A 14,495-nucleotide genomic window follows, 5' to 3' on the forward strand; every position below is an offset into this window, starting at 1 on the left:
TTCACTTAGCTTTCGAACTGAGTTTTGATTACATACTGTTGTTCTGCTGTCCAGGAAAATGTAAACGGATATAACACCACCAATAACCTCCCCTAAATGGATTCTTGAGCACGAAGTTAAACTCTGAGTATTACGGTAACTTCCGGCAAAGACATGGAAGACAAAGTAGATCCGATAAATGAGTTAGAAAAGGCGTTCCAGGTAATATTTTATCGTAATTAAATCTCAGAAATATCTCAAAGCGCTTTGAATTTTTATTAAAATATTTTCTGACTTTTTTTTCTGAAGGAGACAATTGTACGTGATAGATCACTTTATCGTCTGCATGAGATAGGAGAGAGAGAGAAAAACAAAATAATGTGTGCGCTTGCTTGTTGGCTTGCATGCAGGCGTGTATAACTAAGAAGAAGCCTACGTACATTGAATGTTCTCTTTGCTCATTGCAAATCACAAGTGAATAGTTATTTATACGTTCTCTTTGCCGATCCAGACAGGCCCAAACAGATGTGGATAGTGTGCTTTCGTCTGCTAAAGAATAACACATCAACTCTAAATAAAAATAACACGAAAAAGCAAAACACATACAACTCACACTTTATTATGCGCTGGTTTTAACAAATAATGCCATGAAAATGTCTAATAATTTATTCAGCAACACTACAAGACACAGTGTCTGCATAAAGAGACGTTGGTTCTCGCCTCTATGTGTGGAAATGTGCTGTATAAAATTGATATTATACTTATATATAATACTGGCAGATAGATATAAAAATTAACCATTTAACTATTCTACCAAATAGAACACAGAAAAGATCAAAGATTCATTCTTAAATAACACTCCTTTCAGAGAGTACATGAAAAAAACTGAAGCATTGGTGACTATCACTTAGATCATTACAACAGCATGAAAGGTCTTTATTTGGCACCAGCCCTGATTCCTGGGAACCCTGCAGTGTGGATCAACTCCAACAGAAATAGCTGAGTGAAACCATGGCATTAACAAATACTTATCTCACCAATTGAATGACAGTAGTATTGATAGACAATGAGTGAAGAATATCTTGTTTTTCTAAAGTAAAACTTTTGCACCATTCTATAAAATTATGAGCTTCTGTATAATAACCAGGAGTTTTCTCAATTTTTTGCTTTTTCAGGATTGTATCACTATTATGACTGGTCAAGAATACTTTACTGCTAATGAAACTGATGAGACAAAAACAAGTAAGTGTCCTCCATTGCCCATTTTTTATATTCTTTTAAAAAACTAAATGAAAGCTGAGTATGTCTCCACACCAGAAAATGTATTTAAACATTATTATTGTTGTTGCTGTTGTTTGCAATGAGTGGAAAAAAGTTTAACATTTGGGAGAAAGTTCAAAATATCTCAGAATTAATGGGGGAAAAGCTTTGAATTTTTTTCTGAGTAGATAAATGGTTTGAAGTAATGTTTTACAGTGCAGTATTTGGATTATAACTGTTAGTGCTGTATGCATTAGTAGTAGAAAATGTGTTTTGTTAATAAATAAATTGAACAGACTTTCTATCAGAGCTGAGTTGCCTTTTTTAACTGTATATTTCCCTTGCCTTAAAGTGTTGCCTCAGCAACAACCTGCAGAAACAGGTAAATTTGTGGTGTATTATCATTAGATTTTAAATCATCATTAGCTGCAGCCATATAATTATGTAAGACAAAGCTGCATCATAACACTGGATGCTTATATATATCTCACTGAATACTGTATATTGTTTGATTAGACCCAGAAAAATAAACTCTTAAATGTTATAATAATTTTCACAGGTGTAGAAAACACAGTCCAAAAATTTTTGGATGCAGCTCGACAAACAGAGGCATTCTTCTTGAGTAAACGACTGATACTGTCAGCACAGAAACCAGAACAGCTTTTAAAAGAGGTAGTAGTTGTTGTAATAATAATAACAACAACACATAATTTATATAGCATGGAATCATGCTCGTTGGGGAGCATATTCTCGATGCTTGAGACAAAAAAATGGCATAACATACAATGGCCATAAACAAAGGATGAACAAACTGAAAATGCAGAGAGAACGAGGTAGCAGAGGAATGACTGATAGTTTTATTCATCTACAGACTAATCATTAGAAGTTGAAGAAAGGAAAGAACAGGTTAATAAATAAACCAATATTAGGATGAATTGTTGTGAGGAGTAGTTGAAGACTCAATTTAAATGCATGTTTAAAGGTAAAGAGATAGCATAACATTTTAAAAGGTTGAGCACATTTGAAATTCCAGTTTTCTGAAGACCCAAGCTGTCTTGATTTGTAAATGCTATCACAAAATTAGTGACTCTTTTTAACAGAATTGTATGACAATGCTTGATGGTATAAAGGGCTCTTTTCCTCTGAGATAGCAGAATGAATTGAACAGTTTTATCTTTGTTTTAAGTACAGTTAAAATTTTAATAAGAGGGTTAATAAAAGGACAGCAAATAAGGGAGTTGGTCCACATTTTTGTTCATCACCATGTAATATTATGCTTCCAACTTTATCGTTACTGATGTGCAGATCTAAGTCGTTTTTCTTTTTAACTTTTACTGATATGTTCGTGTCAAATCTAAAAGGTCAGAGAAGCTCATTTGCAATTTTCTGGATAGAATCAGATTTCTACAGCTCAATTTTTGTAGCATCTGTTACCAGGTTTTGTGTACATATTTTAGCCATACTTTCCCAGTCTTTAAGGTAGCTGACATGAATCTTCCAACCATCTGCTTTGCATCTAATCATAATACAATCTGGGTTATTTTGGTTTTAGGATATCCAGGAGTTGCAGCTTGAATTGGAAAGGAAAGAAAAACTGATCCAGAAGCATCATGAACATCTGCAGTTGTGGATTAACCTTTTGCATCGCCCAAATCCTCCCCCAGCACCTCCAGCATCTTCAGCAACAATTCTCTCCTCACAGTCCCACCCAGTTCCTCCTCAAGTACAGGGTTTTCCTGGCCCACCTCAGCAGCCAATGCCAGGCATGCTACACCAAGGACTTCCCCAGCCTGGACAGTACCCAGGTCCTCCACTGTCAGGGGCACAAGGCTACACCATGCCACCACCACAGCAGCCACCACCGTCCTATTCACAGAGTCATCCTCTGCAGTACCTTGAACAGGTGTCTAATATTGTCATGCAAGATAGACGCTAGCCTGAACATTTAGTGGATATTGATTTTGTTCTTGTTCAGATGTTCTTGAAGATGTTGGAAAGTGGTGCATTGAAGGGTGTTGCCAATTCTGTTTTTGGAGGTGATCCAGTTATGTCTACATTCCATCATGAAATGGCTACATACTTTTCTGGGTTAAAATATTTATTTCTCTTGTTCATCTTCCACTGGTGGGGAGACCATCCAATTACACTTATTTCTTTAATCCACAACTTGAGGGATGGAGTTTTATTTTTGTTTTTGCTTTTGTTCGATAGGTATTGCAGCCATCTCCGAGTCTCAATGTGCCTTAGTTTTCATGACAGGAACTTGTCCTAAAATGTGCTATGGATGTGTAATTCTTGAGATCTTTTTATAACTGGTTAGATCATTTGGTCTATTTCAAGATAGTGCCTAAATAATAGATGTTAAATGAATTATTAACTTGCACTCTTGAAAATTTTTCTTTAAATTTAAATTTCACTGCTGGCAGATAGATATAATTGTGAATTTATCCTCTATGTTGGGACCTCGCTATCAGCATTGGAGCTTCTCACTTGGGTTATGAATGTACTCTTAGAGGGTTGCAAACTTTCAAGGCTAGTGCCCTACCACAAAAGGGCTCTTGCTCATCCTGCTAGAACAATAATTGTGCATAATCTCATGCAGAAATGCACAAGAATACTGAAATAAGGAGAGTTAGTTGCTGAGTCCTTTGAAAAAGTTGAGAAAAACAGTTTAAATATAGAGAAGCTACAAATCTAGAGTAATATATAAAAACTGATTTTATTTTACCCTTGAAAAAAAAAATGTTGTCATCCAGACAGCATGCCTTGCATGTGGATGAAACGAAGAAAACTCCAGCACTTTGAGATAATGGCGATGTTGAAGAATCCTTACTTCCTAAATGTTTTAAAGCAGTCATCACATGTACTCTGCTGAAATATGTCCCACAGTTTCCCATAAAATCTAAATTATGGTTGGAGAGACCATATTCAAAAAACAGATTAGTTTCAGCTTTGTTGCTGGATAAAATTTATGCTGGCTATCACCAAGCAAAATTTAGTCCAGTTTCAGGTCACTGTTTGAAAACAAGGTATTTAGAAATAAACGGAAAATAATTTATAGTTTACAACAGAATCATGAATTTTATGATAAATCTTGGCATTGTAATGAAATTTTTAAGGGTAAAAATAGTATAATGGATTGTGCTTTTTTTTTAAAAAGATAAGATGCCACAAGTCTGACACAAGGCTAAGAATTTTTTCCAAGGGATAACTGTCTAATATTGATATTTTGTTGCTTTTTTGAAGCTCACAGTTGATTATATTATTGTTATTGGTATAAATATAAATATTTATTTATTTAAGTAATTCATATACATTTCTGTTATGTCACAGGGTTTCCTCTAAACCAGTTTTAGATCTGATAAGCGGGCCCTTCCTATTGGAGATCGGACTTTTCCCAAGTCCCATATTGGACCTTTCATAGGAAAAAAAAAAAGTTTGATCCACTGTAATCAGTGTTTGTCCAAATGCTCAGAGTGATTAAATAAAACTAAATTTATACAAAGCCATTCCTTTTTTTCCATACAGAGAGAAAGCCACGAAAGAGAGTGCAGAGAGAGGTTTATTTGTGTGCTGCATTTTTATCATTTTAAGCCCTTACTGTTTCAAATACAGGATCAAGATGTGTTAGTTTTTGTTGTTGTGGGTATGTTGTTTGATGTAGTTTGATACTTTTTTGCCCATGTAATTATTTTTTTCCAGTTTACCAAATGAAGTGACTTTAGACACTATTTTAAATTCTAGTTTTGTTCCCGTTAAAGATTCTTTAATTTTATATTTATTGCAAGTATACTATTTTGAAATTTGTTTACTGCACTGTAATTCCCAGTAAGACAAAAGACTAGAACTTAAAGGAGACATGCACACACAGATAAAACAAGCATGGATTTGTTACACCTCTCAATCACTGTGTTGATTTCTTTTCATCATACCTCCTCACCATCCAGACTTCATCCCACATACTTTACTTGGTATCTGATCCCCTTTATATTTTATATCCCCTGCACCAAATTTATCTCTGCTGGCCAGCATGCCTTCACTTCCACTGGTCTACTTGTGACTCTCTCACCTTATGCCTTTGCGAGGCTACTTCTATAAATGGTTTCAAGAAGCATCTTAAAAAGCACGTCTTTAAGAGACTTCAAGTAGTTGCAAACAACTCACCTCAACAGTCCCTTGAATTGATATATGAGATCAGTGTGCAATACAAGTCTCCAATTAGGTAAGAAATATCAAATAGGAAAATGTATCCAACAATGTACTTAAAATACTTTTTTTTAATTTTACCATCTTCACTTCACACAAATCAGTGCCGGCTGTTAACATCCAAATATGTCTCAGTGAGGGAGTTTTAACTTACATGGTCACTTGATGCGAAATGGTCTGTGCTCCGTGACATTTGATGAAATGAGCATTAAAGTTCAGTTAACTGTGCTTGTGGCTTTTCTGAATTCATTTTGTTTTGTTTTGATGTGTTCGATTGTGTGTTTATACACATAGATGCTATTATATTTTTCACTTTATATTACTACATGAAGTCCTTGGAGACATTTGGTGTGTGCAAAGGAGTTGTATATTATGTAAATTTGCTTTTTTTTTTTTTTTGTAATATGCTTTTTTTCCTTGGAAGAATAGCTGCAGCTTTTTTCAGTAACTGGCAAACATGTAATAAAGCACCATATTTATTGTGGCTTTAATTGCGGTTTCTGCAGATAACAATGTGTGTGTTCCGAGATATTATACACCATCTTTTTGACTGCATTGGGGCACAAGTCAGAAAGTGATAGCTGTAGTGTACCAAAAATTTTATTTGGATAATAATAATAAATGCAAACTTTGTAAAGCGCATACTCACACCCCTAAGGAGTATGCTCTTAGCGCTTAAGAACACGAACAAAACATGGACAGCACCAAGGGACAGGAAAACAACATAGCTATAAAGGAATAAACAGTACTAACATTGCAGTGTGAGAATAGGCCTGCACAATAACTAAAAATCCTGTGGCAATATGTTATTGTCCTGGTGATAGGAACAGTAAGAAGATGATCATCAGACGAAGAGCAGAATTTTCTAGCTGGGACATAAGGGAAGTTCAGTACACAGTATGGGGAAAGCACACACTCCTATGGGGTACCCATGGTGAGGAGAACTCAGAAGTATTTCATTTCACTGAGAAATCCACCCTTTTAGACAAGCTAGACCCTACAGTACCTGTCAGTGGAACTCTGAGACCCACCCTCTGTGGTTGGTTCTTCAAAAATGATCTGATCCATAAAACTAGACTGGTGGTATTTACTTCCAGATCAAGAAGTAGCTGGACCATGTTAAAGGTGCTTGAAAAATCCATGAAACATCTAGACTTCACCATTTCTGAATCAACACATCTGACTTAAGAAATCTCTTGGCTTACAATTTACTTTATCACAGCACTGATTTATATCTGAGTTTTAGCTCAGGCACACACAGACATACACTCTGATGGGAGACAGACAAGGTGGTGAGATGAAGGTATCTATAAACATCTGCATTATGCTTCCTAATATCCAACTATTTACACTCCCCATCTGTCCTGGGAGACTGATGGTTGCAGTCTGGAAAGTAAAGATTTGTTTACCTCAGTACGATAGCAGAAGAGAGTTAAAATTAACAGTACCAAAATTCTCCAAGTCCCTTACTCCAATCTCATTAAGTGAATGGTTGACAGTATTATCTCAAAAAAGTCTTGATTTATAAAACCATAATTGGTTTGATACCATAATTATAAATCCATAAATGAGAAACATAATTGAGAACCACTTCAAAAATAAAGTTGACATCCGACAGTCTGAAGCATTGTACAAGATGGAAATAATATTGATTGGAACGTATTTTCCCCATTGTCTTAAACACATTTTAATAATAAAGTGGATTTATATAAAAACAAAAACACACACTTTACAAAGCTTATTGGAATCATACTGTGACATCTTAAAAATAGTCATGACATGTCGACAATTTAAAAAAAATCTTGATGCTTTTTAAACAATAGCTTCTTCACATCATCATTTTTCAGTTTTCTTAAAAAATGCTTGTCAACAATATGGATATGACACTGAAAACATACCACACAAAAGTTGCTACCAAGACATACCCAACATTTACAAAAACAAAATTCCCTTCCAATAAAAAGCATTTCTGAACTTTCAGTCCTGAATAATTTATATATGTATATGTTGTAGACTCTTATACCTGAAGCAATTATCAATAATGAACACACTTAAGAAGACAACAAAATTTTTTATGTGTACTTCAGATTATCCTGCCTACTATTTTTCTTCCAAGGCTAGTTTTTAAGGATAAAATTATCTACTGAAGACAAATAAATCACAAAGGAAGACATGACTAAAGTTTGCCAATCACATTTTTCTTCTCAAGATTTCTAAATTATAACCATTTTAAAACAACTTAGAAAGATATTATCAACGTACCACTTGAAATTAACCTGATTACACATTTTCATATTTTTTCTCAAAATTGTCAAAAGCCTGAAAATGAATTGGATAAATGTTAACTGGAGAAAAATATATCCAGATAGAATATACATAGAATTTACAACACTATGCTTTAGAAAGATATCCATTCATCACTTTTAAAAATACTAATCTTTGTAAGCTGGGATCACCGCGCATTGAGCGCATCTTTGTGATGCGGATACTAGCGCGCTATAAAACTACATCATCATCATCATCATAAGCTTTGCTTTAAGGTGTATGGTACATAAACAGCAGAATCAATTTGAAAATATCTGCCCATTTGACCTTTAAGTTATGAAATGAACTATTTTACAGAAACTTTCATGCTGATTAAAATGGGAGATCATGCATATCTTTTCTTGGAAGAAGTGTTACTGAACTTTCAATTTCTGTCATAAAATGTCTAGTTCTTTTACATTCTTGTAACACAGCTTGTAAGTAGCTGTCTCCCAAATTAAACCTTCCCCTGGAGGATCATGCATTGATGGCAGCAGAATATGTCGCCAAAATGTTCTGAAACAACAACAAAAACTGCTTAGGACAAGAGACGAAATCATGACTTCTGAATATAGCATATTTTGTTGAGTTTGTAACAGTTATGTCTGTTCACCCATTCTTATTGAGCTGAGAGGCACAGGCAGTTAAAGCACTCAAGTAAAACCTTGTTAAGTGTAGTAAATAGATGCAAAACCTTCAAATATTCCTTGCATACTGTTTCATCCTACAAATATAAACATTAAGGAGATATAGATTTTATGGAAAAAATGTTTTTTATGTTTTCCTTTCTCTCCCTCACTCACTCTCACTGACACACACACACACAGAGGAACCCATTCATTCATGCACACAAACCTACATATAGTCGTGACTACATATGCACACTATGTAAATAAATATATACAGAAACAAATATATTAAGTCTGACCTCCCCTGAGTCAGTCCGAAGAACCGCTTCCAGTTGCCTAAAAAGCCAAAATCATAAGGATTTTTATAGACCTGTAAAAAAAGAAAACAATTTAACAACTTTGTATCCTACAAAGAGTTCATTTACATAATAATCCTAGCTATTACTGATGCCCTTTTTTTCTTTCCCAGAGATTTAAATTTCACATTAAGTAAGCAGGAGATTATATGGGACTTGTACGGTCCATGCTTTGCAACAAACCTGATGGTAATGTTGCGCAAATTCTGTTCAGCCTGGGTATTACAGTTGCATTCCTGATCAGGATTCCTGCCATACAGGTGCCATCTTAAGATAGTTCTTAAGTACCAGATGCTGCTCACCTCTTTGAGATGATTTGTGAATCTTAAATTTGCTGTCAATATTGGCCTTAACCACATTTTACTCTTGGCACTAGCACTACCTAGTCGTCAGTACATATGCATTGGAACTAGCTGTTGGTCAATCTGTTCATAATATCTTACATTTTGCTCTTGCTTCTTGTCATTAAATTAATGATGTCTGCAAAGTGCAGATTGTATATGAGTATAAACGTGTGGTTTCTTCCACAAAAACTGCATACAAAATGTTGCAATGTCACAAATATTAATTATAGTCTTCCTTCAGGCTTCATCATTCTGATTCTCTTGCCAACTTAAGTCCAAACTTAAGACACATTTTTTTCCAAACAGTGACCCTGTCCTGGCCTTGAGTGTCTGTTTGTTATGTACTTTGTGTATGACCAGATGTGTGTTGTAGAAATGAGCATGTCTGTTATATGTGAATAAGGGTACATGATTGTTAGTGATTTGGTCTGTATATCATTTCTGTAAATTTCTCTGAGCAAATTATTGTAAAAGCGTTATATTAATCTTCATTATTATTATTATTGGGTTACAATAATACAATTATATGAGCATTGCAGCAGTACACCATATGACTTGAAGCTCCCTCACACAAACATACATGCACTCACACACATAAATCTTATTACAAACTATTCTTCATTTTACCAAGCCCTTCTTTTTGTAGCGTTTTCTCTCTCTGGCATTGATGTGTGCCTCTATGCTAGTCTCCCCCCGACTAATGAGGCGTGCATGCCACAGTGTGAGAAGTCCTAGTGCCACAGACACGCCTGCACACAGCATGAACTGGAAGATGACAGCATTGTGAAATCCCATGTCTGAATAAGCAACTTTAGTTGATAAGTCTATGGCTGCTTCTTGTTCAGTACCCTCTTCAGCTGCTTTTTGTGATAGCTGAAACAAGCCAACATTCATCAAAAATCAGCATAATTTACGCACACTTTTCACGAAATAAGAAAGGTTGACTAGTCTCTAAGAAAAATACTGCTTAATGAGATCGATCAGTAAAGAGACACAGAGAGAGAGGAGGTTATTCATTATACCTTCACAAGATAGAATCCACAGAATGACTGCAAGATCTTGTGCTTATACTTTGCTGAGGTAGTCTGTTGTCTATATCTATGCTATGTTCAATTTTACTCTACAGTTTACTTTGTTATGCTTTTGCCCCTATTTTAAAGTGGGGAAATGTACTTTAAAAAAAATCTACTTTTATTGTTGTTGTCATTATTTTGTGTGTGTACATATGTTCGGAACTATGTTCTAACATGATCGGTAGTCTATCTCCTCACCATCTTTTTCATTCGCGTTTCTTTTACACGTATTACAAAAGACAGTTGTATACTAATGATACCCCTTGAAGTTGTGGTTAATAATAATCACGTGGTTTTTTTTCAGTGCATATCATTTTGCATTTAAAATAATAGTTTAAAAAAAATTATAAAATATAAAAGTGAAAACTTTATAATACTTAAGAGATAGCACTAAGAAGAAACAGCATACCTTGTCCCCTGTCCCAAAAAGTCTGTTATAGGCCATATTAACTGGAAAGAAAAATGCTGGCACTATCAGTTCCTGAAATCAATCAAGATAAATAAAAGATTAACATTAGATTAAATTTATCAGTATTTCCTATGTCTAAAGCAAAAAAGTGTCATTTTAATCATAACACTAAAATATCAATGCTTTTTCTTTTATTTAATCCTGCTTAATTGCATCTTGTTATTCTTGTTCTTAGCAGGAAATAAAAGACTAGTTTTTCACCATATGAAAGCTGAAATACGTTAAGAACAAATTAAACAAAGTACATTGCTGTTCACCTCTCTACCAAAAAAATGCTGCTTGAAGACATCATGGCCTGCAAATGTGACATACACCGTGCCAAACCACATGTAAAAACAGAACATGAAGAAGTATCGGTGGTTATGGAAACCAACACAATTGTTAAGCCATGCTGAAAATTGCTGTTAAGGAAAACACTAGTTCATTTTTTTGATTCTTAACAGTGAAATGTATACAAAGTGCTCTAAAACATCAACCAATTCAATTTAAAATAAAGATATTTTAATTCTATTTGAAGGACGAAAGGATACGACAGTGATGATCCATCTTAAGAATGCATTGTTTGCACACTGAACAATGATGACAACGTGGTGGTTTTGGCGATATACACTTCTTACAAATAGAAACTGTTTGTGGAACAGTCTGAGGTAAGGAGATAACATCCAGCAATAAAAATACTTAAAATTGACAACTTTAAAATAAAGCCATAAGTGTACTTTATTATCACTTACTGGAGCCTTTTAATGATCATCAGTGAGGAAAAGAAACTGTTATATGTAGCTAACTTGGCCCAGGTATATAGCATATTGAAGGATGACAGTCAATTAAAATGCTTATTATTTTATGCTTAGTTTAGTATAGTACAATAGGAACCGTCCTCAAAATGCAGAAAATATTCATACTGATAAGCAGAACAAGCTGAGGTTTTCTGAAAATGAAGATTTATTTATTACTGAAAATATTAAAAAGTTATGGAGCTAGAAATTTACTATAAGGACGCTTAATTTCTTTTTTCCCCAAACTGAAGAAAGCTTTTCACCTGTGGAGGGTGGCCCGGAACTGTAAAAGAAGCCATGAAATAGTTGAAGATGATGTTGATGAGAAGCCAATGGGAGAAGACCAGATGTACCAGTACCCAAAAAAGCTCTGTCTGATAGTAGATATGTGGCAGCACACAAACATAGAAAACTGTCACCACTAATGTTGTCAGAATGACTACCATAGTCACCATGATCTGAAAAATCCAATGCTCGCTTTGGTTGTCTATTTGTATATTAAGTAACACAAAAAGCCAGTACAACTTTACTTTAGGACCCATGCCACCATGACACCTTTCTTATTTTTAAAAACTTAAATGAAGGGCTAGAATTAAAGGGTTGAATTATGATGAGGATTAGATTTTGAATTTTAGGGTTCATTTTAGGGTTTAAGTGATGGTTAGGATTATATGTTTCATGGTGTATGTCAGCCTGATGTCAATGCCTAATAAGTCCTCATAAAGTAGTTCCAAAAAATCTTATATAACCAATACATATTGCATAGAAAAAAAATTAATACAATGTTTTAATTTTAAAAGTGACAATATTTGAAAAGAATAGTTTTACAAAGTTGACTAAATAAATACTGAAAAACTCTCATAATTATTAATATGCTTTGATGATAAAAAGTTTATAAAAAATATAAAGAGCATAACAAGTTCGTACTGGCCCCATGTATGTGGTGAAGTGATCAACAATCCAAAACATTGGTTCCATGGCTGTGTCGATCACTGTGTTCCACGAGGTAAAATGATTGTAGATAAGTGTGGATGATAAAAGTCGACAAAAATCCATCTTTCTGTTCAATACAGCTACAAGGCGTTTAGGAAACTGAAGAACGCGCCAGTGTATTCTCCGCATGATACCGTGTTTTGTCCAAACATCGATCATAGGTCCGTGCACCCTCACATCCGGAGGTATACGTATACCCACAACAGCGGAGGACAGAGCAACACTCTTCCTTTACCAAATGCGCTTATTAATATGAAAGCCATACGAAGCGTGTTTTTTGCTCCAAACTCTAAAAACTATTAAACCAACCCACACAAATTTCACTATGATCACGAACTAATATCGTATACACATCCTTGGTATGATCATAATGAGCATTCGACCAAGAAGCGCAAGTACTAAAAGCAGACGAACTCAAGTGTCACAAAAGCTGACAACCTATCCAGGAACTCTTATGAAACAATGTCATATTTAAAGCAAGATCGTCAAATTAATTGTGATTATGGGTTTCAATTTCATTTTGAAAAAGAATATATATAATTATATATATATACGAAAACACTAAAAGTAAACGTAACTTGGATAGAAATATTAGTGAATACGCCCCAACACGCTTTTAAAACATCGAAGAGCCTGTAACGGGAGATCACCTCAATTTACTTCCTCTTTAGTGATCTCCCTTTCAGACGCAATGTGTGGCGCTGATAAGAAACATGACATGCGGTATACGACTTCTCATCCTCAGGATATCTGATAACTTTTGTTTCATCTAAATTTGTCTTTTTAGACTACGCATATTGAAGATTACAAATAGACTTCATGTGTTTGTTTTGCAAACGCGAGCAAGAAATATCAAAATTCAAGGAGCATTTTACTGGGATGGGTAGGAGTAGCTTTCGTGGACATCGTCATGTGTGTTTATATATGCTTGTTATAGCACACATATATACATGGATTCATTTGTTTGATTTTTAATTATATTCATAACTGAAAATTTGTGGATGTGGAAAACGTTTTATGATACGAGGTATCGAGTATTCTTGTGCATGATTCTGTCCGCTGTCGAACCTTTACTCTCGTCTCAGCACACTTTGGCAAAAGTACAAATAACCTTAGGTTTGCACAATAATTAAATTGCCAGTCTACACTGAGTTAGCAGTGTGAAGGTCAGACTTTATTTACAAACAAATGTTAATAGCCTCTTGTGTTATCAAACATGAACAAGGTGGCTGCTATTGGAATTATTGGTTATACAGTTTTCGTTTGGAAATGAAAAAGTTGATTTGATGTAATGTGTAATGTCTTTCACACACGTGTACAAACACATTTTTGGTTCGCGGGAGACAGTGCAACATTTGCATCACTGAGCAGCGATCATATTTCGTTTAGTTTCTTGGTTATTAATGTTTTGTTGCTCCTGAAATTACAAGTGGTGAACTAAATACAAATAGGTCCGAATGGAAATGAGAATATTTGTTGCATTACCAGTTCTTGTTTAATCTCTTGGCATCGGGTGGTTCTGAAAAGGACCGTAAGACAGTATATATTTCTGGTTTGGTTTTGGAAAGACTTTTGAGTTTTGCTTACAGTACGACTTACAAGTTTACTGACTGAACAGGTGTTGTTCCGAGCGCTATGGTTTATTCAGATGGGGGTTCAGGAGACGGCGCCTCAGGTGGGGGGTTGGCCCTTGATGGCTTCCTTCTCCTCTTTCTTCTTCTTTTCTTTTTTCTTGGGGTTCGACACCTTTCGCACCAATAGCTGCACTTTTTCCTCTGCGTTCTGCGACGACGTCGCTGCCTGCGTCTACGACTACGCCGACGCCTACGCCTGCGCCTTCGCGTCCGCCGCCGCCTCCGCCTCCGCCGCTGCCACCGTCTTCGTCTGGAGCGTCGACTGGAATATCTGGATGTCCTGCGTGACCCCGCGCCGACGGGTGTTTTCAAGAAGAAGCGTGTCCCGACAGCTTGGACCTTGCCGTCGCTGATGGCACGGACCAGCGTTTGTTTGAGCCCGCGTGTCGTCAGACTGGGATCCAACTCTCGCTGCAGCAATTTTCGGATCGTCGCGAAGGAGGAGCCATGGTGTTCGCCCAGCACGGCCACA

General features: G+C 35.6%; 2 protein-coding genes across 3 annotated transcripts; one reads left to right on the forward strand and one right to left on the reverse strand.

Annotated features, from left to right (window-relative positions):
- The first annotated feature begins 125 nt into the window (after window positions 1-125).
- Window positions 126-4,744, forward strand: LOC112565380 (mediator of RNA polymerase II transcription subunit 28-like). Of its 2 annotated transcripts, XM_025240805.1 has the most exons (5): window positions 126-201; window positions 1,155-1,221; window positions 1,799-1,911; window positions 2,792-3,142; window positions 4,573-4,744. In XM_025240805.1, the coding sequence occupies exons 1-5, from the start codon at window positions 154-156 to the stop codon at window positions 4,582-4,584; spliced, it is 591 nt and encodes a 196-aa protein (XP_025096590.1). In that variant the 5' UTR covers window positions 126-153; the 3' UTR covers window positions 4,585-4,744. The 2 variants fall into 2 exon arrangements, with proteins under 2 accessions (XP_025096590.1, XP_025096589.1); XM_025240804.1 differs by having other exon boundaries at window positions 2,792-4,744.
- Window positions 4,745-5,918: 1,174 nt separating this feature from the next.
- LOC112565377 (palmitoyltransferase ZDHHC16-like) lies at window positions 5,919-13,038 on the reverse strand. The gene is made up of 8 exons (XM_025240801.1): window positions 12,324-13,038; window positions 11,660-11,854; window positions 11,151-11,262; window positions 10,878-11,011; window positions 10,561-10,632; window positions 9,706-9,951; window positions 8,678-8,748; window positions 5,919-8,265 (listed from the first exon to the last, which is right to left on the reverse strand). The coding sequence occupies exons 1-8, from the start codon at window positions 12,546-12,548 to the stop codon at window positions 8,145-8,147; spliced, it is 1,176 nt and encodes a 391-aa protein (XP_025096586.1). The 5' UTR covers window positions 12,549-13,038; the 3' UTR covers window positions 5,919-8,144.
- Window positions 13,039-14,495: the final 1,457 nt, after the last annotated feature.

This window comes from Pomacea canaliculata, linkage group LG5 (genome assembly GCF_003073045.1).
Source record: "Pomacea canaliculata isolate SZHN2017 linkage group LG5, ASM307304v1, whole genome shotgun sequence".
In the NCBI taxonomy this organism is placed as follows: domain Eukaryota; kingdom Metazoa; phylum Mollusca; class Gastropoda; order Architaenioglossa; family Ampullariidae; genus Pomacea; species Pomacea canaliculata.

Excerpts from the sequence above, each read along its gene's own strand:
- LOC112565380 (XM_025240804.1), top strand. The coding sequence starts at position 154 with ATGGAAGACAAAGTAGATCCGATAAATGAGTTAGAAAAGGCGTTCCAG. Across the intron at positions 1,222-1,798 it reads AACTGATGAGACAAAAACAA|GTGTAGAAAACACAGTCCAA; the intron begins GTAAGTGTCCTC and ends TAATTTTCACAG. Across the intron at positions 1,912-2,791 it reads CAGAACAGCTTTTAAAAGAG|GATATCCAGGAGTTGCAGCT; the intron begins GTAGTAGTTGTT and ends TTTTGGTTTTAG.
- LOC112565377 (XM_025240801.1), bottom strand. The coding sequence starts at position 12,548 with ATGATCGATGTTTGGACAAAACACGGTATCATGCGGAGAATACACTGG. Across the intron at positions 10,633-10,877 it reads AGCATTTTTTTGGTAGAGAG|GAACTGATAGTGCCAGCATT; the intron begins GTGAACAGCAAT and ends GATTGATTTCAG. Across the intron at positions 8,749-9,705 it reads GCTACAAAAAGAAGGGCTTG|GTCTATAAAAATCCTTATGA; the intron begins GTAAAATGAAGA and ends CTTTTTTTACAG.